This window comes from Chelonia mydas, chromosome 2, assembly GCF_015237465.2.
Source record: "Chelonia mydas isolate rCheMyd1 chromosome 2, rCheMyd1.pri.v2, whole genome shotgun sequence".
Classification (NCBI taxonomy): Eukaryota; Metazoa; Chordata; order Testudines; family Cheloniidae; genus Chelonia; species Chelonia mydas.
The window spans coordinates 192,181,192-192,207,814 of NC_057850.1; the positions used below are offsets into that span (position 1 = coordinate 192,181,192).

Below are 26,623 nucleotides of genomic sequence, written 5' to 3' on the forward strand. Positions count from 1 at the left end.
CACCTCTGCCTTCTTGCTGTTGTCTATTATGAGCTGCCCTTCCCTGATAAGTAGTGGACCTACACTTTCCTTAGTATTTCTCTTGTTCCTAATGCATTTATAGAAGCTCTTCTTATTGCCTGTGATGTCCCTTGCTAGGTGTAATTCACAATATACGATTCTTGGCTTGTTTAGCCTAACCAAAAGGAGCTGAGGGGAGATATGATTGCTCTCTATAAATATATCAGAGGGATAAATACCAGGGAGGGAGAGAAATTATTTAAGCTCAGTACCAGTGTGGACAGAAGAACAAATGGATATAAACTGGCCATCAGGAAATTTAGACTTGAAATTAGACGAAGGTTTCTAACCATCAGAGGAGTGAAGTTCTGGAACAGCCTTCCAAGGGGAGCAGTGGTGGCAAAAGACATATCTGGCTTCGAGACTAAGCTTGATAAGTTTATGGAGGAGATGGTATGATGGGATAGCCTAATTTTGGCAATTAATTGATCTTTGACTAATAGTGGTGAATATGCCCAATGGCTGTGATGGGATGTTAGATGGGGTGGGATCTGAGTTACTACAGAGAATTCTTTCTTGGGTGTCTGGCTGGTAAGTCTTGCCCACATGCTCAGGGTTTAGCTGATCACCATATTTGGGGTCGGGAAGGAATTTTCCTCCAGGGCAGATTGGTACAGTCCCTGAGGGGTGTTCGCCTTCTTCTGCAGCGTCGGGCACGGGTCACTTGCTGGAGGATTCTCTGCACCTTGAAGTCTTTAAACCACGATTTGAGAACTTCAGTAGCTCAGACGTAGGTTAGGGGTTTGTTACCGGTGTAGATAGGTGAGATTCTGTGGCCCACATTGTGCAGGAGGTCAGACTAGACGATCATAATGGGCCCTTCTGACCTTAAAGTCTATGATTCTGTGATTCTTTACTTACATGTTAATTGCAGATCCTATCCCAGGTTTCCTTTTTCATGCGAAATACTGTCTGCTCAGCGTGTCTTTCTTCTGTTCCTCATACCTGTGGCAATAAGAACAAACTGAAAGAAGTGATTTTTGGAATAATTACTGTGCATAATTACCTTTGAATATTGAATGTAAAGTCAAGTGGTTCCAGGCTACACTTGGATCAGTCTGTCCAAAGTGGTTCCAGGCTACACTTGGATCAGTCTGACCAGAATTAGATGAAATCTGTAATTCCGAAAGTTAAAAAGACAATTGAGCTTAACTGTAATGCACAGAAAATCCTCACATGCTCAAAATTTTAATGTCTATAGAATTGAGCTAGTTCCCAAATAGGTCTAATATAATTATGCCAGTCACATGAGTTTATGGAAAATTAATTTTGTCAAACTATATCATTTTTGATGAGATCATGAGTTTGGTTGATAAAGATAATCATGTTGATGTAATATACTTAAGACTTCTGTCATGGATTTGACTTGCTACTGCACAACATTTTGATTAAGAAACTAGAATGATGCAAAATTAACATGGCACACCTTAAACTGAGTAAAAACTGGTTAAGCAATAGGTCTCAAATCGTATTGAAAACAGGAAATCATCATTGAATGGGTGTGTTTCTAGTGGGGTTCTGCAGGGATTGTTTTTTGGCCCTACACTATTTACATTTTTATTAATTACCTGGAAGAAAACAAAAACATTACTGATAAAGATGTTACAAAGTTTGGGGGAGTGGTGAATAACGAAGAAGAAATGGCACTGAAAAAGAGCAATCTGGATCACTTGGTATTTTGGGTGCAAGCAAACAATGTGCAGTTTAATACAGCCAAATGTAGTCATACAACTAGGAACAAAGAATATATTCCATACATACAAGTTGGGGACCTCTGTCCTGGGAACAGTAACCTGAAAAGGACTTGGGCATCGTGGTGGAAAAATCAGCTGAACATGAGCTCCCAGTGTGACCAAAAAGACTAATGAAATCCTTCAATGTATAAAAAGGGAAATACTGAGTAGAAGTAGGGACGTTATATTACATCTGTATTTGGTACAACAGCTGTGTCCAGTTCTGGTGTCCACAATTCAAGAAGGATGTTGATAAATTGAAGAGGGTTCAGAGAAGATCACAAGAATGGTTAAATAATTGGAAAACATTCCTTTATAGTGAAAGACTCAAGAATCTCAATCTATTTAGCTTATCAAAGAGAAGGTTAAGGGTTGACTTGACCACAGGCTATATGTACCTATGTGGGGAACCAAAATTAAATAATAGAAGGCTCTTCAATCTAGCAAGCAAAGATATAACAAAATCCAGTGCCTGGAAGTCAAAGCTAGGCAAATTCAAACTAGAAATAATGTGCAGTTTTTTAACAGTGAGGGTCACTGACTGTTGAATAACTTGCCAAGTGTTATGGTGGATTCTCCATCACTGGAAGTTTTAAAATCAAGATTGGATGTTTTTCTAAAAGAGATGCTTTAGTTCAAGCAGAAATTAATTCAGAGAAGTCCATTGAGAACATCTAAACTAGGTGGTCCCAATGGTCCCTGCTGTCCTTTATAGTCTATGAATTGTGTTTAACAAGTTACTTATATCTGTTTTTCCCTTTATTGCTCATTAGAAAGTAGAAGCTCAAGAAAGAGAAGATATTTTGGCTGGCATGGCTGGCAAACCAATAAAGGGTAAAGTTGGTAAACCCAAGATGAAGAAACTTCAGTTAGAAGAGACCATGCCATCCCCATTTGGTAGAAGAATAGTTCCACAGGTTACATCTGCCATGAAAGCTGATGCTAGTAAGAAATTGCTAAAGAAGAAGAAGGCAAGTCAAAATATTTAATTTATCATTTTCATGCTAGTTCTGTAGGAAGTGCTACTGCTTTTTACGTTAGCAGTTTGCAGAAGAAGTTTGAAGAATCCAAGCCACTAGACCAGTGGAACTATAAAGACACTTTTGCTTTTTATTGCCCACAGTCTACAAAAAGGACAGCACTAAATTTCTGGTTGCTTTATATTGGCAGGCTTACTGTAATTACTTACTGCTGTTTTTTTCACCACCAAGTCTCAGTATTGGCCTGTTTATTCTTTGGCAAAGACTAATAAATATATTACAGTTTGGTCCTGAAGCACACAGTATTGCTATTTCTTTTCACGACAGATTTATCCACCTCCTTTTTAATTTTTAGGGTGATCTTGATTCTCTAGCAATAAAAATGGAATTTGATGAGGAATTTGGCGTAACCCCGGCAGAGGGTGGTGGCGGCGAGGACTCACTGAATACATCTGTCTCAGTGTCTAAAACTCCTAAAACCAAGAGGGAGAAAAAGGAGCCTGGTAAGTTACTTGCACACTGGTAATTAAACTCATTACATATTGTATAAGATTAAGATACACGGCTGGCCAAAGCTACGTACTATATATATTTTTTTATATTATAATTTTTATATTTTTATATATATTCATCCGATGAAGTGAGCTCTAGCTCACGAAAGTTTATGCTCAAATAAATTTGTTAGTCTCTAAGGTGCCACAAGTCCTCCTTTTCTTTGTACTATATTTATGTTCATTATATTATCAACTTTTTTTTGTACCTTTAGTTTGTTAGAGGCTGTAGGAATCTTAAACATACCGTTTTTGCTTTATCCTATATTAGTGTACCAGAAGGGACCATATGCTTTTTTAAAAGCATTGCCACAGGAGAAACGTACCATAATAATTACCACTGTGTAGCTTTATATAATCCTTCTCATGCTAAGGTTATGTCCAAGTGCTTTAGAAAAGCTATACCATAGTTTAATAGCAAAGTAGCAATGACAGTAGGCGAGGTAATAAATGCTGTAGTTAGTTGCATAATCATATCCATTCTAACCTCCTGGTTTTAGTAACTAGTAATTGACTAAAAATACCACTATTGTGCTGAGTTTTTCCAGATTTTGTCTCTTTCCAAAGACGATTTAAAAAAAATTGTGCCAGAATGCTTAAGTTTTGGGAGTATAAATAGAGTGGAAAAATACATTTATTTAATTATAAAAAAAGAACTTCTTTTTAATGGTCTTTGGGGTTGTTAGATTACTGCAGAGGTAGAGGTGAAAGCAGGGAGGCAAGGCTGCACTTAGAACAGCTGTGGGTTTCCAGAGTCTAGACAAGCCCCCTGACTCGCAAGAACAAATGTGCTGCTGTGAGTAGTAAAAGGCAGCTTTTGGATATCTGTCATATTCTTGAAGTGGTCCCCAGTACCACTGGCCATAGCTCATGCATACAGAGCTACAGCATCATGAAGCAGCTCAGTGTCCAGGCTATGCATGTCTGTTCTCAGAACAAATAACTCAGTTGCCAGAACTTGTATCCTGGCACCACAGAATAACCAATGGATGTCTGTGTCCTAAGCAGCATGTAACCTTCTAGTGATACAAGAAATAGGTGAGGAAAGCAAAAAAGAGAAAATAAAAATAGATTGCAAAAAACTAAACAAACAAACAAAAAAGAGGATGCAAAATGAGAAAGTAAAAGACAAAGAGGGAGAGGCGTGTGTATAAGAGAAGGGGCTTCATTCTTCTGTAAAGTTGTATTACCGGGACGTTCAAAGATTGGTAAATGTCCTTCAGGAAGAAAAGGGAAATGAGAACTTGATACTCCTTTCAGAAAAGCTTTTACAGAAATGTAGGAAGCCAATTTTAGGCATTATAAAGAATAAGAAAAAAACACTGTGCCCCTTCCCCGCTCCCCCTCCCCCCGGCCCCCTTAACACCCTCCCTCCCCTACCCCGTTCTAAGTATTTCATTTTATTGTAGGTACCAGGGTGAGAAGAACACCATCTTCCACAAAATCCACTGCAAAAAAAGTGAAGAAACGAAACCCTTGGTCAGATGATGAATCCAAGTCTGAAAGTGATTTAGAAGAAAATGAACCTGTGATTATTCCAAGGGACTCTTTGCTTAGAAGAGCTGCAGGTACTCCCAGTTTTTTTTGTAAAAGAAGCACTGTGTATTATAGAATATGCAAACTTAATCTTAAATATGCCTCTCAGAATATCTTTAATCCTGATCTTTCCTTACTTTGAATAGGGGACTTGATAACCTGCAAATAGCTTGTGTTGTCAATTCTGCTCTAAAATACTGCTAAAATTCTGCTTAAAACACTAAGCTTTATATTAAAGAAGTAGATACATTCAGTTATTTATGTTCCCTCGTAAGAAGTAGGTTTCACATCCTTCCTTAAGAGATGAATGTTTCTTGGAATTAACTCTTTATAATAGTAGGTTTTGCAGTGTGGACTGGCAGCTGCTAGAACTCCATACTTCCTAGTTAACAGGAAAAAAAAAGACTCATGAAACAGGTAAATGGAAACAAGATTCAGCTATTACAAAGCAGCTACATTATATATTTTTAACTAGGTAACAGAGGCAGACTACTATAAAACTACCAAAAGAAAAACCACAATCTGTTCTAAAATATTTAGCTCCTGCTATATGAACATACTGCAGTCTGAGGTAGACAGCATCTGAGAAATGTATCCTGAAAATTGTTCATAAATTTAGGGATTTAGGAACAGTTTGCTCAAGCTTTATAATAATAAAGAATGGAGATGGGTTCAGTCATTTATGTTCCCTTTTAAGAGGTGGATTTCACATCCTTCCTTAAGAGATGAATGTAGATGGCATTGATTAGTGTCTACAGAACACTGCCATCTGACAATGGCTAGGCATTGGCAATCTGTGATTTCTGCTTTTTATGCAAAATTTGTTAATTTTATTACCTTGTCCTTTCAGCCCCCAGATCACCATTTGTTTGCTTTTTCTACCTGTTGCATCTTGTCATAAACATAGATTGCATTTTATTATTCATTTGTGAAGTGGCTAGCACATTGGGACACTGATAGAAGGCTCTTCAATCTAGCAAGCAAAGATATAACAAAATCCAAAATTCTGCAGAAAAGGATCTGGGGATTACAGTGGATGAGAAGCTGGATATGAGTCAACAGTGTGCCCTTGTTGCCAAGAAGGCTAAGAGCATATTGGGCCGCATTAGTAGGAGCACTGCCAGCAGATCAAGGGAAATGATTATTCCCCTCTATTCGGCACCGGTGAGGCCAGTTTTGGGGCCACCACTACGGAAAGGATGTGGACAAACTGGAGAGAGTCCAGTGGAGGGCAAAAATTATTAGGAGGCTGGGGCACATGACTTACGAGGAGAGACTGAGGAACTGGGCTTATTTAGTTTGCAGAAGACAAGAGTGAGGGGGGATTTGGTAGCAGCCTTCAACTACCTGAAGGGGGGTTCCAAAGAGGATGGAGCTAGGCTGTTCTCAGTGGTGACAGATGACAGAACAAGGAGCAATGGTCTCAATTTGCAGTGGGGGCGGTCTAGGCTGGATATTAGGAAAAACTATTTCACTAGGAAGCTGGTGAAACACTGGAATGGGTTACTTAGGGAGGTGGTGGAATCTCTAGCCTTAGAGGTTTTTAAGGCCTTGCTTGACAAAGCCCTGGCTGGGATGATTTAGTTGGGGTTGGTCCTGCTTTGAGCAGGGGGTTGCACTGTATGACCTCCTGAGGTCTCTTCCAACCCTAATCTTCTATGATTCTATATGCTACAATAATAAAAATAATAACTACATTGAAATGCTTTCCATTTTTCTTAGCTGAAAGACCCAAGTATACTTTTGATTTCTCAGAAGAGGAAGATGATGCTGATGACGATGATGCCAACAATAATAATGATTTAGATGAACTGAAAGTAAAAGCATCTCCGGTCATAAATGACCGAGAGGATGAGTTTGTTCCATCAGACAGTTTAGATAAAGATGAATATGACTTCTCTCCAGTCAAATCAAAACCTTCACCAGAGTAAGTACAGTAACCAAATAGTTTCTTTAATATTATTTTTTAATTTAAGATAACTCTTTAGTGATTTTGGTCCATCTCGAATCAGAAACATGGAGATCATTTTGGGGACAGTTGGGCAATGGATTAACAAGTTAATAATATGCATACACAAAATGATGGTATTAAAGGCCAAATTATACCTGCTGGGGAGGGGTGGAGGTGCATTTCACTTGTGTGTGTCAATGAAGCATAATGTGTTCTAGGAATACTTCCTGACCCCCTCCTTCCCGGAGTTTGGAGACTGGGGAGGGATAGCCTCATACAGACATGCCAGCTTTGGAACCTAGATTTAGCTTAACCTTATCCTCCCCCATATTTCCTAAACAGCATCTGCAACCTCCTTATGAGTGCCTCCTGTACGAGTAGATTGGAGGGAAGGGACTCTCAGCATATTCTCACCTTTCCAATGCACCTATGTGGAAGCAAGCATAGTGTGGCCCAAGTAGTACTATAGTTTTGAAGGTGCTGCTTGCCAAATGGCATTGCTAAGTTTTTCTGCTTCTCACCATGCCCCCTGCCTCAGTTTTAGTATACAAAATAGGTTGACAAAAATAGCAAAACTGAAAATTTCCAATAATGTCAAATGGTCAAAGAATTTGGCTGAGAAATAGTTATATAGTGGTAAATTTTTGCAAAGAGGTGGCAAAAGTGCTATATATTTTACAATACTAGTTTAATCTCTGAAGTGTTTAGTAAAGTGCCTGTACAGTACAATGTGTATAGCACAATGCATATACAGTTTCTTTTTTTCATTTTTTTTAAAGTAGAAAAACATCTCACGACAAGAAGAATCAAGATTTTGGAAACCTGTTCTCATTTCCATCTTATTCTCAGAAGACAGATGATGGTATGTTTACTCAGTTAACACTATAGACACACACACACACACACACACACACAAACACACACACACACTCATTCACTCACTCAATACAGACTTTGTAGGTTATTTGGTCAAATCAGAAAAATCTCTGTAAATCTGGAAAGAATAATGCTAGAAAAACAAGCATATGCCAAAAGTTTTGTAGTTGTCAGATTATCACAGATAAGAAGAATTTGCAATGTCCTTATTGACTCCCTAGAAGTCAGGTTGTACTTTCTTCATAGCCTTAATTTTAACTGGAATCACATACATTTTATATCTAGTAGAATTAAATCATGCAGTCAATGTATATGCTTACCATCATGTCCTGAACTCTTTTTTTCGTTTCTTTTTTGCTTTTAGATGCAACAAAATTAGACAGTGAATGAAGAGGATTCTGCTCCAGTTTTCTCATCTTCATTTACCCTGAAACAAACAGAAAAAACTCAAAGGTAAAACAGTAGCTGCCTAAAAAAAGGTAATTAGCTGATTTGTAGTAAATCAACCTATTTACTGAAGAGTAGTTCTCCTAAATAACATTACTTCTACAGATCCCCATAGTGGGAGTTCCTTTCCTTGGGACCCAGTAGTGTGGAACAAAGGGTACAAACCCCTTCCAGCTTCTTAATTATATTAGTCTGTCTCTCTTCACTGGCCACTGTGATCACAGATCCTAATTCTTTCCATATCTGAGATTAGTGTTAAAATTTAGATTGCTGTTCATGAACTTTTTTTTTTTTGGCCATTAGAGGCTCCATGACCTGAGTGAAACTCTAGGTCCATATCGGACAGCTCCAGGAGGCACTTTTAAACTGAAGTAGTCACTCCAAGGTGCTCATGCTTTGAAGTTTTCTCCAGTGGGTTGAGCAAACAACTAATCTAAAGGCTCAGAGCACTTCTTGGATCTCTTACGGCTGTTCTTAAGAGAAATAAAAGATAACATGAGCACTGAGGAGAAATCACCAGGATTCTCTGAATCTGGTAGGGAATTGGAGATTAAGGTCAATTTCACTTAGCGTAGTTGTCTTTCTTGGATACTAGGAATCCTGAGGATAAGAGGCCCTCCTTGAAGCTTTGGGGGTCCCCTGTTTGTTTCAGTGGGGATGACAGAATTGGTCTCTCTCACAAGGAAGGCCTTTGCATGTGCTGCAGAGAGAATTAGAATGGGTGAATTGTCCCCATGTAAGTGTATTGTTCATTGGCTGAATCTGGTCCCGCAGTGATGTTCGGATTTTTTTTAGACCTGTTAGCCAGCGTCAAGACTCATCAGGAGGTTCAACTCTGTCAGTCATGGTTCTGAAGGGAAAGTGAGGCACAAAGCTACTGATCTTTCTGGGCAACCCTCTGGTCGTGGTGCTTGTGTAAATGCTTCCCATTTTCATTTTGATTTGTCTTTCCACGGGCTATTTCTTCTCGTGAGCAAATCCTTCCTTATGGGTTCCATCTCGTGGCGTACTGGCCTGTGGACTGCTAACGCAGTGAGAGAGGATCTGTCTTTTAAGGATAAGAGACTTAGGTCCCACTCTAACAAAGCAATTATAAATGCATACTTAAGTGCTTTGCTAGCTGTTAGTGAACGATGAGATACTTGTTTTTCTTACCACACACCTTAACTTAAAATGGTGAAAAATATGGTTCTCCTCCACATGGTGTTCAAACTAGTTGGCCCTAAGTCACTGCACAACTCTGCCCCTCCATACCTTTCTGCCCTTGTCTCTTTCTTGTTTCCGTTCCCCTCTCCTGCACCCAGCTCATCTACTCCTTCATGACACCGGCCTCTGTATCCTGCCTCCTCTGTTTCCCCCCAGTAGTTTCGTAGGCTTTCTTTCCTGCTACCTCTTCTTTTTCATATCCTTCTTCAAACAGAAAAAACGTTTTCTCTGCCTGTGCTGTTCACTAGCCTCACTATATCTTACTGCTCTTATCCCATCCTTCTCCTTCTCACCCCCCCCCCCCCAAGTAACTGTCATGTCTGATAGCAGCTATAAACTTTTCAGGGCAGTGAATGTTGTTTTTTTGGGACACACTTCACAAACAGTTGGGCTTTGTGCAATATAGTAACTATTATTAATTTATTATGTAAGTCTAAAACCATAAAACTGAACATTGAAAGAAAAATGTTTACTCGAATAGAACATTTTTCCATTTTGAGGTTAACATTCTCAGCTGTCATAAATGTGAAAAAGAAATATGCACACTTGAAGTCTCTGTATGTGGATGCAGACAATTTAACTTTTTTCAAAACTGAAGTGATGCATTGTTTTTAAAAACAAATACCCATTTTTAGACTTTAAAACAAAGCTGTGTTTGAGTTATTTGCGCACAAAACACAAGAGTCTTAAATAAAACATTTCAGTTTTTGCGCTCCAACCTCATTGATGCAGTTAATTCCGTAAACGACAAATATTGACCTCCAGCTAATGCAACAGAGAGAAAGCTTCAGCCTGAGTATAAGGGGCATAATTTTCCCAAGTACAGAAAACTCTTCTCGCCTACTCATTTGCTACATCAGAGGTAGTTAATAGGCAAACCATGGGCCAAATCGGGACCGCCAGATGCTTTTGAATGGACTGTTTTATTCTTTTTATTTACTTATCATCACTATTGTTATTGTTTTTGTATTATTTTCTCTGGAGTCTGGACCTTGACAATACCTTGACCAAGAAATCTGGACCTTGACAAAAAATAATTAATTACCCCATGCTACATGATAATTATACTATAATCAGAGTGCCTAGTATCTTCTTATTTAACTATAAGATTTATTAATCTAATATGTGAATTCAGCACCTTTAGTATCTCTGATTTTGTGAACAGCAAAACCAGCTTCAGACATACCGTCGAAACCTAAAAGATCTCCCAAGCGGAAGAAGATGGAAATTATAAACTCTGATTCAGATTCAGAATTTGGCATTCCAAAGAAGACTGCACCACCCAAAGGTAAGGATTTTGGTGCACTGCATTGTTACGATTAGTGTATTATTTTACTATAGATACATATCTGTAGAATTTTACTACATTATATCTTACTAATGTTACCCCATCACCACTAAAGCTTACACTTCCAAGCATGTTGTATTAAGTGAATTGTCTGATTTTCTCAGCTTCTCTGTATAACACAGGGTCAAATTGAGTTTTGTGAATGAAAAAACAGCATTGTTCCTAAAACTAGAACTGAATGTCATGAAAACTGTTCATTTCCTAATATGAACTAGTCAGCCATGAGATCATAGAATATCAGGGTTGGAAGGGACCTCAGGAGATCATCTTGTCCAACCCCCTGCTCAAAGCAGGACCAATCCCCAACTAAATCATCCCAGCCAGGGCTTTGTCAAGCCTGACCTTAAAAACTTCTGAGGAAGGAGATTCCACCACCTCCCTAGGTAACGCATTCCAGTGTTTCACCACCCTCCTAGTGAGAAAGTTTTTCCTAATATCCAACCTAAACCTCCCCCACTGCAACTTGAGACCATTGCTCCTCGTTCCGTCAACTGCTACCACTGAGAACTGTCTAGATCCATCCTCTTTGGAACCCCCTTTCAGGTAGTTGAAAGCAGCATCAAATCCCTCCTCATTCTTCTCTTCCGCAGACTAAACAATTCCAGTTCCCTCAGCCTCTCCTCATAAGTCATGTGTTCCAGTCCCCTAATCATTTTTGTTGCCCTCCGCTGGACGTTTTCCAATTTTTCCACATTCTTCATGTAGTGTGGGGCCCAAAACTGGACACAGTATTCCAGGTGAGGCCTCACCAATGTCGAATAGAGGGGAACGATCACGTCCCTCGATCTGCTGGCAGTGCCCCTACTTATACATCCCAAAATGCCATTGGCCTTCTTGGCAACAAGGGCACACTGTTGACTCATATCCAGCTTCTCATCCACTGTAACCCCTAGGTCCTTTTCTGCAGAACTGCTGCCTAGCCATTCGATCCCTAGTCTGTAGCGGTGCATGGGATTCTTCTGGCCTAAGTGCAGGACTCTGCACTTGTCCTTATTGAACCTCATCAGATTTCTTTTGGCCCAATCCTCTAATTTGTCTAGGTCCCTTTGTATCCTATTCCTACCCTCCAGCATATCTACACTCCTCCCAGTTTAGTGTCATCTGCAAACTTGCTGAAGGTGCAATCCACGCCATCCTCTAGATCATTAATGAAGATATTGAACAAAACCGGCCCTAGGACCGACCCTTGGGGCATTCCACTTGATACCGGCTGCCAACTAGACATGGAGCCATTGATCACTACCCGTTGAGCCCGACAATCTAGCCAGTTTTCTATCGACCTTATCTTCCATTCATCCAGCCCATACTTTAACTTGCTGGCAAGAATACCATGGGAGACCATATCCAAAGCCTTGCTAAAATCAAGGAATAACATGTCCACCGCTTTCCCCTCATCCACAGAGCCAGTTATCTCGTCATAGAAGGCAATTAGATTAGTCAAGCATGACTTGCCCTTGGTGAATCCATGCTGACTGTTCCTGATCACTTTCCTTTCCTCTAAGTGCCTCAGAATTGATTCCTTGAAGACCTGCTCTGTGATTTTTCCAGGGACTGAGGTGAGGCTGACTGGCCTGTAGTTCCCCCGGATCCTCCTCCTTCCCTTTTTTAAAGATGGGCACTATATTAGTCTTTTTCCAGTCGTCCAGGACCTCCCCTGATCACCATGAGTTTTCAAAGATAATGGCCAATGGCTCTGCAATCACATCCGCCAGCTCCTTTAGCACTCTCGGATGCAGCGCATCCGGCCCCATGGACTTGTGCTCGTCCAGCTTTTCTAAATAGTCCCGAACCACTTCTTTCTCCACAAAGGGCTGGTCACCTTCTCCCCATGCTGTGTTGCCCAGTGCAGTAGTCTGGGAGCTGACCTTGTTCGTGAAGACAGAGGCAAAAAAAGCATTGAGTACATTAGCTTTTTCCACATCTTCTGTCACTAGGTTGCCTCCCTAATTCAGTAAGGGGCCCACACTTTCCTTGACTTTTTTCTTGTTGCTAACATACCTAAAGAAACCCTTCTTATTACTCTTAAGATCTCTTGCTAGCTGCAACTCCAAGTGTGATTTGGCCTTCCTGATTTCACTCCTGCATGCCCAAGCAATATTTTTATACTCTTCCCTGGTCATTTGTCCAATCTTCCACTTCTTGTAAGCTTCTTTTTTGTGTTTAAGATCAGCAAGGATTTCACTGTTAAGCCAAGCTGGTCGCCTGCCATATTTACTATTCTTTCTACACATCGGGATGGTTTGTCCTTGTAACCTCAATAATGATTCTTTAAAATACAGCCAGCTCTCCTGGACTCCTTTCCCCCTCATGTTATTCTCCCAGGGGATCCTGCCCATCAGTTCCCTGAGGGAGTCAAAGTCTGCTTTTCTGAAGTCCAGAGTCCGTATTCTGCTGCTCTCCTTTCTTCCTTGTGTCAGGATCCTGAACTCGACCATCTCATGGTCACTGCCTCCCAGGTTCCCATCCACTTTTGCTTCCCCTACTAATTCTTCCCGGTTTGTGAGCAGCAGGTCAAGAAGAGCTCTGCCCCTAGTTGGTTCCTCCAGCACTTGCACCAGGAGATGTTTCTCATTGGTACAGCATTACACATTGACTTGGTATCTCCCACAATAGACAATGTTGTAAAACTGCTAAGTGAACTGTACTTTATGGAAATTCATTTAATGGTACAAAACCTCTTTCTTCATTATTACTCATGTTTCTTACAGGAACCTTTATTCTTCAGATACCATTTTCACTCTTGGGTCTCATGTTCCCAGTAAAAGAGCAAAGATATCCTAGTGTAGGAGGTTTTGGCCCTTTGAATCAGTTCAGTGGGAAACCAGCTTTCATCCCTCACACTATGGCCACAGCTGAATTTTATAGTAGGTCCACTCCCTCACAGTTGAGAGCTCCTAAGTAGATACAACACAGCAGACTGAACAGAATAGCCAGAGACTACATGGAAAGAATGCCTCAGTGATGAGACATCAGGCTAATTCCTCTGAATAGATGATGATGACAGTTGGTCATGGATAGCCTGTAAGGAGAGTGGAGATCTCATTTAACTACCACCGCCTCAGAGATCCAACAGCTGTAGATCTAGTAGAGCACTGCCCTGTCCTGAACTGAGTGCATGAAATGCAAGAGTGAGATTCCTATGACAAGATGATAGTTTCAAAGAAGCAAAATAAAGGTATGATACAGAAAGTGAGACACACTGGAGTGGCAGAATGGTAGCATTTTACTTACATTTTGCATAGATAGAAGTGAAACTGTAGAATGTTTTAGCCTTTGGATGAAATTAAACTGTTTTAGAAATCTATCTGCTAACATTCTGAACACCAAGAAATTTCACTTTTTTAATATCAGTAAAATTATTTTATTTTTTCTCAACCAGGAAAGGGTAGAGGATCAAAGAAAAGGAAAGCATCTGGTTCTGAAAATGAAGGTGAATACAACCCTGGGAAGAAAACACCCAAGTCAGCCCCAAGCAAGGTCAGTTCAGGGTCTGTTGTTGCATGAAAAGGACAAGGTTTGGCTTCTTGATATCCGGCTGCTATTTTCTGTATCAAATGAAGCATTTTTACAATATTTTAAAATGTCTAAATCTGATCATTATTCTGAACTGGGATTTTAGATACGTCTAGAATCTAGATGTTATAGAAATGTTTGTTTCCAGTGTGAATGTCAGAATTCTGTATTTTTATCGCATCATGGGTTTTTTCTTTTTCTTTTTAAGAAATCCAAGAAAGCCTCCTTTGACCAGGATTCTGATGTAGACATCTTTCAGTCAGACTTTGCTTCTGAACCAGCATCTAAGCCACGGATGGGTCGGGCTAGAAAAGAAGTGAAATATTTTGCAGAGTCTGATGAAGATGATGATTTTACTATGTTTAATTAAGTGCCCAAAGAGCACACAAACATTTTCCAACAAATATCTTGTGTTGTCCTTTTGTCCCTTCTGTCGCAGACTTTTGTACATTTGACTTATTTTATGTGATGATGTAATTGATGGTTTTTATTGTGTGTAGGCATTTTAACATTTTGTTCTTACACCTACAGTTTTATGATCTTTTTTACTCATTGAAATGTCATGTATTTGTCTGACTGGCTCGTAGAAATGTTTTAGTCAGCTGTGCTAAAGCACATATTTTAATTGTCATGGTTGCAAACTGCAGACCTGCTTTTTGAAATGAAGTTTAAACATTAAAAATGGAAAACTGTCACTCTTGTGTGAAGATTTGGACTACAGGTACTGCTTCTACACAGTTTTAAAATAAATATATTTTATTCTTTGCCAGGAGACTCCATGGAAAAAGGTAAACAGTATATGAACATAGAAAGCATTGTTAAACAATCTCAATGTACAAACAGAGCCAGTGAAAGTACATCACAGACTTGCTAGAATATATATATATATATATATATATCTATCAAAAAAATCCACTAGTGCTTTAAATGAAACGTAAGAAACTGACATTTTTTAAATCAGTTAACCCTTCTACCACTGTTTTCACTCTGATTCATAGTGATTTAACAAGGTCAAGAAGCCAGATTCTCTCCCCCATGTATTTTGGAAGTCCTTGTGGTAGCCCGTTGGCATCAGGCATGTTGGGAAAGCCCAACTCCTGGCCCCAGTTTCTTAAGGAAATAAACTAGACTCACCAGTTCAAAAGTAGTGAATAAGCCTGTTGGTTATCCCATGAAGTTTCCCTAATGGCTTGTAAACAAAAACATGGTAACACTAAAAAGTGTTTCTGCCTTGGAGGCTAGCACTGAAAAAAATGTGTAGATATGTCATCAGCCAAGTAATAAACCACCTTTTAAAGTGACATTAACAGTGGAACAATTGACATCTGAATAACTGATCTGGTAGTTACACTGATGCAGATTTTTTGAATACTTTTTTGGGGAAGGAGATAGAAACTGAGGGCATCAAAAAGAGCAATGACACGTTTTCATACTAACTAAATCAGAATGTCTTTTTAAATGTTCTTAGCTGGACATGTACAAGTAGTCCATTTTTTATAAACTTGATGTCCTGATCCTTTTAGATATGCAAGACAAAAAAGGAAAGCACCAAACAGCCAGTAGAGCCATACATTTGTATGTACAAAGTCATCAGAAATGTAACCAGAATTTAAAGTTTGAGCTTGGTCTTGTCACCATGCAGTCTTGGTTGCTCAGAAGAGAAAATAGAAGCTTAACTAGTTTCTTGTTGCTGATTGAAATGGCTGATTTAGAGTTTCAAACGTTTTCTAGTTTTACGAATTTAAACAGCAAGGAGTAATATACGGATACATATGAAAACTTCTTGGTCCTTGTTGAGTTTTAATATAATATATATATTAAGTCCAGAAACTAAGCAGAAGTAAAAATGTTTTTCTTGCTTTTTTCATCCCTGTACATAAGGTATTAGGAATGTCTAAAGTAGCTGTAAAATGTCTTATTGCAAAAGTGGAGATTGACTGACACTGCTATTATCCACTGAGCTGGGTGAGATGCTAGGACTGTGCTCTGCTGTATTTCCACTGGAGCTTGGTGTCAGTGGTTCATGTCCCTCCGAGTTCTCCAACATTTCCTGAATAAGAGGTGGCATTGATCCAGGGATTTCCATTTTCAATGTAATGACACGTTCTGCACCTTTAAAAACAACAGAAAAACCCTTTGGGTTAACAGTAGCGTGGCTGTTCATATTAATATTAAGCATTACTTTTAGAAATCTCAGTTCAAGACAAAGTATTCCCATTGAGATGGGATACAGTGAAACCTTTCATTTTGATTTTTTTCTCTGTTTGATAGTTTAAACTCCTTGCCTGTAATCAATTTATGAAATATTTTGCTTACAAGATTTTGGGGTCAGTGGTTTGTTTATGTCCTTCAGAGTTGCACAAGGTTCTATAAGCAAAATATTTCATAAATTGTAGTAGTGTAAAAAAAGCCATACTTGAGTGTACACATAAAATAGTCAGAATTATTTGTCACTAAAAAGCAGTATTAGATCAATTCCTTTTGAACATTTTGTGAAGTTTCAAAATAAAAGCTACAAGCTACAGTATGGGTAAAGGGACTGACCAGTAACTTTCTTTTTAGTGAAAGAAAACCATTTTCAACTTCTCTTCAGAATCATCCATACTGGTAAAACTTTACAAAGTACCAAATTTAAGTAAAGGACTGGGAGAAGGTCCTGATTCATAATCAGTTTAGCTCCACTGCATGTACTGGAGCAGCAAAGGATATAAAATATAAGTTAGGGTAGAATTTGCCTTAATGTACAGGGCCTGGTTCCTTTGTGGTTACGCCATTTACTTTTGATTTACAACAATATGAGATCAGAATAAGGCTTCTAATTTTGAAATTTCAGAAAATCTTATTTGTTTAGCAGTAGAGTGCACTCTGATATTTTTGCTGGAGTTGCTTTACACACACACATACTTCCAATATTTCCACTAGTCTGTTCCTAGGGATGTTCTATAGCTGATTACAAAAATAAATAAGAAAACATCACTCCCTGCTTACTCTAAGGTTTTGTTTCTAATCCTTTCAACACTACAGCAACCTCTGCAACAGGCTGATAAACAGACACAGGCTTTTTGACATTTTAAATATACGTATGAGAGACTATAAAATGCAGTGCTAGAAACGGTAAATGTGAACAACACCGGTTAAGCATGGACTTCTTTCCAACCTGAAGTCATTATATGCCATGAAATAGAAACTATTTTAACATGTCATCATATCCCTCCTAACAAAAGGATTGTACTCCACTAAGCAATAAAATGTAGTTTAAAGTATTTGGAAACTTTATAGGTAATAGCACCAGTTTCCTCTGAACTAATTGTATTTTTATGTAGAAATGGCACTCTAGAATGCATTACAATAAAAAAGGGCTCATATGCTTCAGAGCATGAGCCAGCAATTACTAATGGGATAGGAAGAAACTTACCGTCTTCTTGTAGAAGTTGTTCCATAATTATATACTAATGTTTCTTTATACCTTCCTCTAAAGTATCTAGTATTGGCCACTATCAGACAAGACAATTAACTAAAGAGGCCTCTGTTTTATCCAGTATGACATTTTGTATGTGGAAAGTACTCCATGCCTGCAGCTTAACAAGGGATTTACTTTCCCTCACTGCTTGTATAACCCCCAAATAAACCTTAGAACTACCCTGAATTCAAGAAACTGATAACAATGCACTGGGTTTAAATAGCTAGCATGGTGGAGATTTTGTTGGCATGTAAGGGAATTAGGCTCCTTTGAAAAATCCCTTTCCTTTTCAGTTACCACAGTAATGCATTTCTGTTGCTCATAGGTATTCAGAGGGTGGGATTCATCAGGGGGACTTAGGCATCAAGTCAAATTAACATCCCCAAGTTAGGCATTCAGGTGCCCTCTACAATGGAAGGGGAAAGTTAGGTGCCTAAGAATGGGTTTTATAAAAGCCAGCATGCTCCAACTTGCACATGGAGGTTCTTCATCGGATTCGCATTGCAGTGTCTGCCATGGGTCGTTTACCATGAATATGGAAGCAATGTAATCTCAGCACAACAACCAAGTACAGAATCTATTTGAGCTGTGTCCTCTCTGTACCGTTGTACGATTGTGAAACATGGATGACTATGCCACTCAGACTGGGGAAAGCTGGAGGCTTTCCACATAAAATGCCACCGTTGTACATTGGGTATCAAATGGAATTATTTAATTTGTAATGCAGATTTTACAGTCGCTCTGGTCTACAGACTACTGGGGCCATTGTCCACAGACAGGGTATTCCACTTTTCAGACATATCACGACAATGCCGTTCTCCGGACGGCTTGTAACATCCAGGATAAAATTCCACCAACCGAGGGATGGAGGCAGACCTGCTATTACATGGATTCATCAAGTCTGTTCCAAAGTTGACCTCTTGGGCTTTCAAGCCCTTGTGGTCGTACAGGAACAGACCAAATGGTGAACAATCGCTCTGGCCAACTGTTCAGCTAAGGGTTGAAGAAGCAGCAGGATTCTGAGCAGGGAACTGCATAAGCTAACTCATAGGAAAAAGCAGACAGGGGGAGGGGGGAGCGTATCCTAAGACCTGCCCCTCAAAGGGAGTTAGGCATCTAACTTGAGAGGGAGGTGCCTCCCTCTGGACCACTCAGGAGTCACGACTGAGAACCGTCCCCTGGAGTTCAGTGCTGAAGTCAGATCAGTCCTTTTAAAAAACTGAGCAGGCAGCACTGGATGAGCTGGATCTCTGTGTCTCCTGTTGAAGACTTTCCACTTCTGTGTCAATAATTAAATATTCATTGGGCCACAGAGAGAGGTTAGGACTCTCTCCTGGGTCATGGGAGACCCAAGTTCCTGCTACACAGGAACAGGCAGACTGGGAATTTGAACACAGGTATTGCTCTAATCACTGGGATAAATGGTGGTGGATATTTTATGCAGGACTCAATCCAATAGACATGTTAGCCTGAGAGTATGCCTACCAGACTGGGCCCAGCAGGCAAGATGGGCCAAATACTTACTTTATGAACCCTTCGGGGCCTTAACCAGTAAGCTGCTCAGTCATGCTAGGACTCAGGTAGCTGGGTGCATGCCCTGTGGGAGAAATTTAGGCCCTAAGGGGACTTTACCCGTGGAAAGTGAGGCACCTACAGGTTTAGGGGGGAGCTGAGCAGGTATTTTGAACATCTGCATTTTGGATATAGGTGCCTGGATGCAATTTGCATGGATAAGGTAAGGGGACTGTTGCCCCCTTACTAACATTCAGTGGGGGTGTTTTAGTTGCTAGCTTCCAGTACTAAAAGAGGGAAGGGTTGATGGGAAATCAGGACCCTGAGACTTCGTCCCCAGGAACAATGGAGAAAGGCCAATACTCCAGGTCAGCCTGAATGACAGGGCGAGCAGGCTAATCAGGGAGTCAGGAGGCCAGGGAGGTCCTGTCCTCAGTGTGAGCTGGAATTGCCTGGGTCAGATAGAGTGGGGCTGAGCTAAGGTGAAAGCAGGGGCCCAAGCTGAGCTGGGGAGTAGAGCTGTGCCAGATCCAGAGGGGCCAGAAAAACAGCCCAGGAAGCAGGTCAGTGCTGGGAACCAGACTCACAGAAGCAGCCCACAGAGCAGATCTGTGCTGGGAGGAGAGCTGAAGCAGCCGAGGGAGCTGGAGGCAGAGTGGGGCTGGAGCTGGGGCCGGGTGTCGTGAGCAGCTGGGGACAGCGAGGGTGGGCCCAGCACAGGGAGATGCCTCAGCCAGGAGGCTCTGCAGGCCAGACTCAGAGGGGGATTGGTAACCCTGAGAGGGCGGGGGTAACGTTGGGAAGAAGGGCCCTGCCACCTAGAGCCTGAGAGTGTGGCCACCACCAGAGCGAGTGTCCAACCCACAGCATCCCTGGAGCACAGCCAGAGCCTGAGAAGGCGGCCTGGAACCTATAAGGAACAGACTGTGAACTGCCCTGACATTCCAGAGACACTGTGATGTTTCCTTTAACCTTTCCCATTTTTTCTTATTCTTTTTAAAATTAATTGTTGGTTAAATAACTTGCATTTGCTTTAAACTGTGTGTAACGATCAGTGGGTCAGAGAAGTGCCCAGTGCAGAGAGAGTACCCCGGAGTGGGGACACCCTAGCCCCTGTCTTAGGTGACCGCAGCAGGGTTGGGGGTTGAGAGCCCCCCAGGAATCCTGGGCCCAGCCTTGTTGGGGTTACGAGGACTTTGCCAGACAGGAGAGTGGAAGGGGAAGGGGAGTCCTCAAGGGCAGGGAGGCCACTGGGTAAAGGAAGCGGGAGCAAGGACTCAGATCCTTTCGCTAGCCCACTTCACCGGGGTAGTGCAGAAGCCAGGAAAGTTCCCCACAATAGTGGGACTATTCCCCCGCTTACAATAAGAAGAGCTATGGTAAAAAAAAACAGGAAAGTGGAAATAAGACAAAATTTCCCAGAAGCACGTATGGTAGACTGGGTGACCTTTCCTAAACATTTTTATAGCCTTATGTTGTTACAGGTTGACTTTGTAAATTTAGCCCGATAGAGAGACAATCAACTTTCTGAACTTCACCCTCATGAACAAATGATGAGCTTTATTAAACTATGTATGATATTTAGATCTTTGAAGACCACTTTTGCTTTCTACTCCAGTTCTGGAACTTCCCTCTAGAATGATCTTTTAATTTACATCAAGCCTTAAGGCTAACTTTTCACTTCAGCGTATGAATCTCACGTCACCATATAAATTGAATTCTAACCTCTTAACCTAGATCCCTGTGGTCTTAAAGCTATGACAACTTAGATTTTAATTGAAAGCAACTATACTAAGATGCTGACTTCTTTTCTGGGATCTGACTGGGAAAAGTTTTGAGGCATGCTGTCAAATACAAATGCAGTCATTTTTTTTTTTAAATCAGTATAACAGATTCCATTAATTTACTACAGAAATCTCCTGACAAATCTAGCAGCTGAAGGAAACCTAACATTGCTTTTGATATCTGCAGGGGAGAAGAGAGAGGCTGGAAACTTTCAAGAAAGTAGAATACTGACCATTAAAAACAGGGGACAGGTGATACAATGGATCAGTGCACTAACTATTCAACTGGAGATTCATGACCTGCCTCTGCTCTCACACTGGTGTAAGTCGGGTGTAACTCCACTGAAGCCAATGCAGTTACACATATGTAAAGCTGATGAGATGAGTATCTGCCTACCTCCAGAAGGAAAACCTATACCTGCTGACTTGCAACGACTGACTTTGTGACATCCTTTTTCAGCAGCTGTTCATACACTCATGTTCAGTGCTGCTGGCCTAGTGCCAATTTCAGATGAACAATGGCATATCCAGGCCAACAGCTACATCCTCACAGTGTGGCAGCAACTCTGGACAAGACATGCTGATGAATTTCAGAAGCTCTAACTTACATCCACCTGTTTGCAACCTTGGACACAGATCCTGGACTCGAGTGTCACAGAGTGGTCACCACAATGCAGAAATTTGGCTCAGCCCAATCTTCAGAGTTCAACTACAGGGCAGCAATGCAGGTGGTCAAACGTGGTGGAGAGAGTGCACAATTGGAAGACTGGAGGGGGACTGCAACACCTTGTCACCCTCGATGCAGCAGTTAGATGGTTGACCACCAAATATCAACCACACGTTGCATACAAAAGAAGATTAACAAAGGCCAATTCAGAGGTTGATTCTGATGTTAAAATAACTGGTAAGACAGTTTCTGGTGATGCATAATTTCATTCCTAACCCATCTTTGCCCAAAATCTCATTTTCTGTATACACGGCATGGTGCCGTTAAAGCACGGTGCATATCTACAGGGGGGTGTAGTACAAACATAGATAAAAAGAATTAAACAAAGATTTCCCAGCAAAGAAAAATAAAAGAGGGTGGGTTTTGTTTTTGCATAAATCCAGTTCTACACGCCAGCTGTCTCCTGACACTGTGATGGTGAAGAGGCCACCGCACACCGTACCTTTCGCACTGATACTGCGAAGATCTGTGATTTTCATTAAGATCTTTGGAAACATGTGAGGCTTGTTGGGTCGTCTCTTTCTGATATAAATTTTCAGTGCTTCCAGCAATGGCTCCTGTAGCTTATCCACTTTTGCTGGTTCTTCAAGGTCCTGGCGGTCTGGAGAGAATAAAAATTCTGCCATTGGTATAAATCTAATGTTTTTCACAACCTTCAAACAACAAGAGGTTCCTCCGTGTTCTTGAATGAAACTCTGTAGGTCTCCCGATTTTTAGTTCATTCCTCTTTCACGCCCACCCCTCTGTGTCTCTTCTCTCGGTCATCATCCTTCTGCTGGAAGAGAACAAGCTGGGAGTCTCCTCCTATCTTACCCATGCTGTTCCTCAGTTACTTGGAGGCATTACAATACGAGCAATGCAAAACCCTTACTACCCTGCTTCCTGTCTCTCCCTCCCCAGGGGATGAGCATGATGCTAAATGTAACATTTTGAACTTAATTTTGTTTGTGTTTATTTTTATAATGAGACTCAACTAAGTTAAAAGGCCACATTTGGTTACTGGATCAGGAGTTCCACGAACAAGTCAATTACCTTTGCCTATCAGCAGATGGCAGCACTAGCCTGAACTACAACAAATGTCACTGGAAACATTCAGGGTTCTGATTTGCCACTCACACTGATGCTGATGTCTCACATTAAGAAACCCAGTTATTCCGATGGGTTCTGCTTAGAAAAATATTTAAATAAAAGTTATATTAAAGGTATACCACTAGTTTAACAATCACACTTCTGTCTCTACATTTTTGGCTAGCTATTGCTGTGGGTAACGCCTAAGAGTATTATAGCTGAAAGAAATTAGAGACAACAAAGTTGCTTGCTATGCGCATTTGACAGCACCTAAGCGTCTACTTCGAATTTAGGTCAGTTTCTCCTGTTTGTGTCAGAGTTTTGCACAGTAAAAGGTGAAAGAGAAGCATTATTTTAAAAAGAGCAGTAAAATTCGGCAGAGACACTCAGGTGCAGCTGAAACAACTTTTTGAAATTGACTAGAGTTTAACTTGCGAGTGTCTGTTTACATAAGTCATGATCAAACCCAAGAAATCAAGTCAGCACCACTGGTGTATTTGTTGGAGTAAAATCTTGTTCATAACGACAATTTTGGAAAGGAGGATTGAGCCCAGGATCTCTCTGTCTATATATATATGTGTGTGTGTGTGTGTGTGTGTGCACGCGCGCGCATATGTGTATACACACACCCACGTGTATGTGCACACATATTTATGGACAGCAGTTGGATAAAAAAATTAAAAATCCCTCTTGTACAAAAGAAATTGTGTGCACATAATACCATATATAGTTTACAATAAAAAAAAAAGACCCAATAGGATAAATCCTGCATTCCTCTCTGAGGCAAAACTCCCAGTGATCTAGCTGACTGATTTCCATGACAATTTTACTTGTATAAGGACTACAAACTTTGGCCAAATGAAAAGCCCTGAATGTAACTTGCATATAGAAATTAATATATTACATAGATCTATCTATATATAATAAATATATACTATATTTATTTAAATAGCTATTATTTAAATATCTAATTATTATATATTTTAGCAATGTAAATGATTAAGAAAGGAGAGATCCTAATGGATTTGTTTTTAAAGTATCCAAGTTCATGCTGTACAATACCTCCACAAATTAAGCAGATGGCACTAAGTAGGCCTGTTTCTGTGTCATCCATTTCCAAAGGCAGGAGTTGGTTGGCAAATGTGAACACAAGGTCAGTTAGTGGACCAAATCCAGCATTGTGCATCTGAGTTCGGTTTAGGGTAAGGCCATCTGAAAATGTCATAGTGTCTTGCTCTGGTGTGTATCTTGTGCAAATTCTAAGGATCTGTGGGAGGAGGGAAAAAGAATGAAATTTGATATGTTCATCCGAGAAAAGATTTGTCATGAAGAGTCCAGACAGCTTTTGTGACACAGCAAACTACTCCTGAGGCCACAGTACACAGAGCCCAAAATATTGATTACATAAAGTTAAGATTTATGCTATTGCTGCCAAAATTCATTATTACAAAGTGCATGGAGACAAACTGAAAATGCCCAGTCTTCTCTCTGCTAAATGTTTAAAAAGTTGGCAATTTTCTAGGCTAGTCAACTTCTCCCATGAACTCCCATTTAGCCAAAATGATCACAAGACTTCTGTTCCCAAGGTTTGTGTAAGTCGTGAATATTATCCTGATAGATACACAACAAGCCATTAGTACCCACTATCAGTCTAAATCTACAGTGGTGTTTCCTTGTAACTCTAGCCCCTAACATACAGTCCTTGGTCCTATCAGTAACAGCACACCAGCCTTGTGTTTGGGCTTACACATATTTTAGTGATTTTTGTGGATCTGTTCTATATAACTGCTCCAATTCCAAGTAAAGTCTCAAAAATATTATGAATAAGGAAATACAAAAACTTTCCTGAGCCTGTCCCCTCTGCGTGTGCGTCAGAGAAGTAACAGAACTGAGTGAAACTGCAGGGACCAGAGGCAGACTTCATAGCAAACGGGACTGTGCTACCATCTGTACACAATCAGCTCTGTAGGAGTCAGCAGATCTAGTCGGAAGAGGGCCTAACTGGGAGTGGTAGGACACGTAAAGAAGCAAAGGCAAATTCACAGTTGTGATTTTTCAGATGAACAGATCACCGCAGAACAATACACTTTTAATCAGGACCCAATACATTCTGAAGTGTTCTTCCACCATCACTCTGGTCCCTACCGCCTCTCTGAGATTGCTGCACTTCCTGGGAGATGGTGAGGGCTGGTAGCTAGTAAGTGAGCAGGCAACACAGAGGGGATAGTTCTATTGAAGCATAAAAGCATTTTTCACCTGTAACAAATACTGCATTTCACTACTGTTTCCTGACAGCATGCAACTGGGTGTGAGGCTCACATTTGAGAGCATTCTAGTTTTGGGCGGTCACTTCAGTGAAAAATCATAATCTGATACAGTGACTGTATTTTGATTATGTGTGCTTTTCATCTTTTGTTGATCTAAATATCTCTGTTCCCATAAAGCTTTGCTACAGACGCACACGTTGAGCTTGCTAATGGCTCCATTTCAAGTCAGTGGGATTTTTGCCTCTGACTTTAATGGGGGAAGGATCTGAACCTATGCTATTTCATTTTTCTCTTGGTGTGTAAGAACCCAGCCCCACAGAGACTAAAGTTATCCCAGTTTTTCCCCCTTCACATCCCTTGCCCTCAAAGACCTTCTGTCCTGGTGACTCTTACTGGTCTTGAAGGCACACCAGCACCCACTACCTCAAGCTGGTAGAAGGATCTCTAGAGATCAACACAAAAAGTTCTCCATCCCCCAGTGGCTGAGTTTAACACCTCTGCAACTGCTCCTTTCCTTTGCCAGCCTGGGAACTCACTTCCGAGCTTGTGACAGACTGTCTGCAGAGCTGGCCCAACAACTTCTTTTCTTTGTTTATAATATGTTCTGCCTGTTCTAAGTTACAACCTGCTCCTTTACTTGGTTCTGTTCAGCAATCAGAACACTGGGAACCCTGTTGGCTGGGGAAGAGGTTCCTTTTCCTACCGTTGAAAGCATCTTACATGGTTTTATGAGTTGAGGCAGCGTAGATTTCAGTAGGTTTACTCGTGTGTGTAAAACCAGTCAGGCCTGACCCTCAGCAAAGTAGAACGTTCCATTATAGGATGGGGAGGACTCGACATAGCGGGGAAAATGCACAGATAACACATTTAGAATGCTCTGCATTCGATTAGTAAGTGTTGCCAGGGGAAGCTCTATGGTACCACAGTGATGCATTCAGTATGTAGGTGCCAGGCATTTCTTAAGAGATAGAAAGAACTCTTATGCCAATTAAGACAAAACCATTATATGTAAAGGTTTCCTGGATGGCATGGATTAATTTATACAGTTGTTGAGTTAATGAAGAACATGGGTACAAGGATGTAAGTAAAACTGACACAGCCCATCACATACATTCAGGTTACATATGGTGAAAAACAGTTTATAAAATTTCAGGTTTTACTTTGAAAGAACACACAAAAATATAATTGATTAGTTGGCTAAGCTCACATTCATATTCTTTGCCTTCACAATGCTACTTTATCAGGGTTTGACTCCATCTATTTCCTGTACAGCTAGCTTACTTTGTTTAAGAGACTCAACAAAAAAAGATTTACACAAATACAACCTAGCACAGAGAGAATTTTAATTATTTCTATAGCTACAGAAGCTCTTACTCAGAAGCCCTCAAATACTTGGCTGCTGACCAATCTGTGGTTGGTTCTTTCATCTTTGCCTGGCAACAATGTTCCAAATGAGAGGGGAGGAGAATCAAAGGGAATGGCATTTAAGAGACCTACAGGGAAGCTTTTCTCTCTTTTTTTAAACCTCCGTAAAAGCCCTAATATGGTATATTTCTGTATAAGGCACCTCCCCTATTTTCTGTCTTAGCCCATAGTCTGGGCAT

The 26,623-nt window shown here is 40.5% G+C and overlaps 2 protein-coding genes across 3 annotated transcripts in view; one reads left to right on the forward strand and one right to left on the reverse strand.

Annotated features, from left to right (window-relative positions):
* TOP2B (DNA topoisomerase II beta) overlaps nt 1-14,896 on the forward strand; it is a 129,323-nt gene extending 114,427 nt beyond the window's left edge. The window contains exons 28-36 of one of the 2 annotated variants that reach the window (XM_037890409.2): nt 2,567-2,764; nt 3,129-3,276; nt 4,734-4,892; nt 6,583-6,787; nt 7,591-7,673; nt 8,052-8,166; nt 10,506-10,628; nt 14,068-14,165; nt 14,410-14,896. In XM_037890409.2, coding sequence (XP_037746337.1) covers nt 2,567-2,764; nt 3,129-3,276; nt 4,734-4,892; nt 6,583-6,787; nt 7,591-7,673; nt 8,052-8,077 — 819 coding nt within the window. In that variant the 3' untranslated portion in view covers nt 8,078-8,166; nt 10,506-10,628; nt 14,068-14,165; nt 14,410-14,896. The remainder of the gene's footprint in view (nt 1-2,566; nt 2,765-3,128; nt 3,277-4,733; nt 4,893-6,582; nt 6,788-7,590; nt 7,674-8,051; nt 8,167-10,505; nt 10,629-14,067; nt 14,166-14,409) is intronic. The other variant, XM_043540916.1, reaches the window with a different exon arrangement.
* An 86-nt stretch (nt 14,897-14,982) lies between these two features.
* Nucleotides 14,983-26,623, reverse strand: part of RARB (retinoic acid receptor beta) — a 501,245-nt gene continuing 489,604 nt past the window's right edge. The window contains 3 exon segments of the mRNA XM_043540918.1: nt 14,983-16,313; nt 22,127-22,285; nt 23,815-24,019. Coding sequence (XP_043396853.1) covers nt 16,117-16,313; nt 22,127-22,285; nt 23,815-24,019 — 561 coding nt within the window. The 3' untranslated portion in view covers nt 14,983-16,116.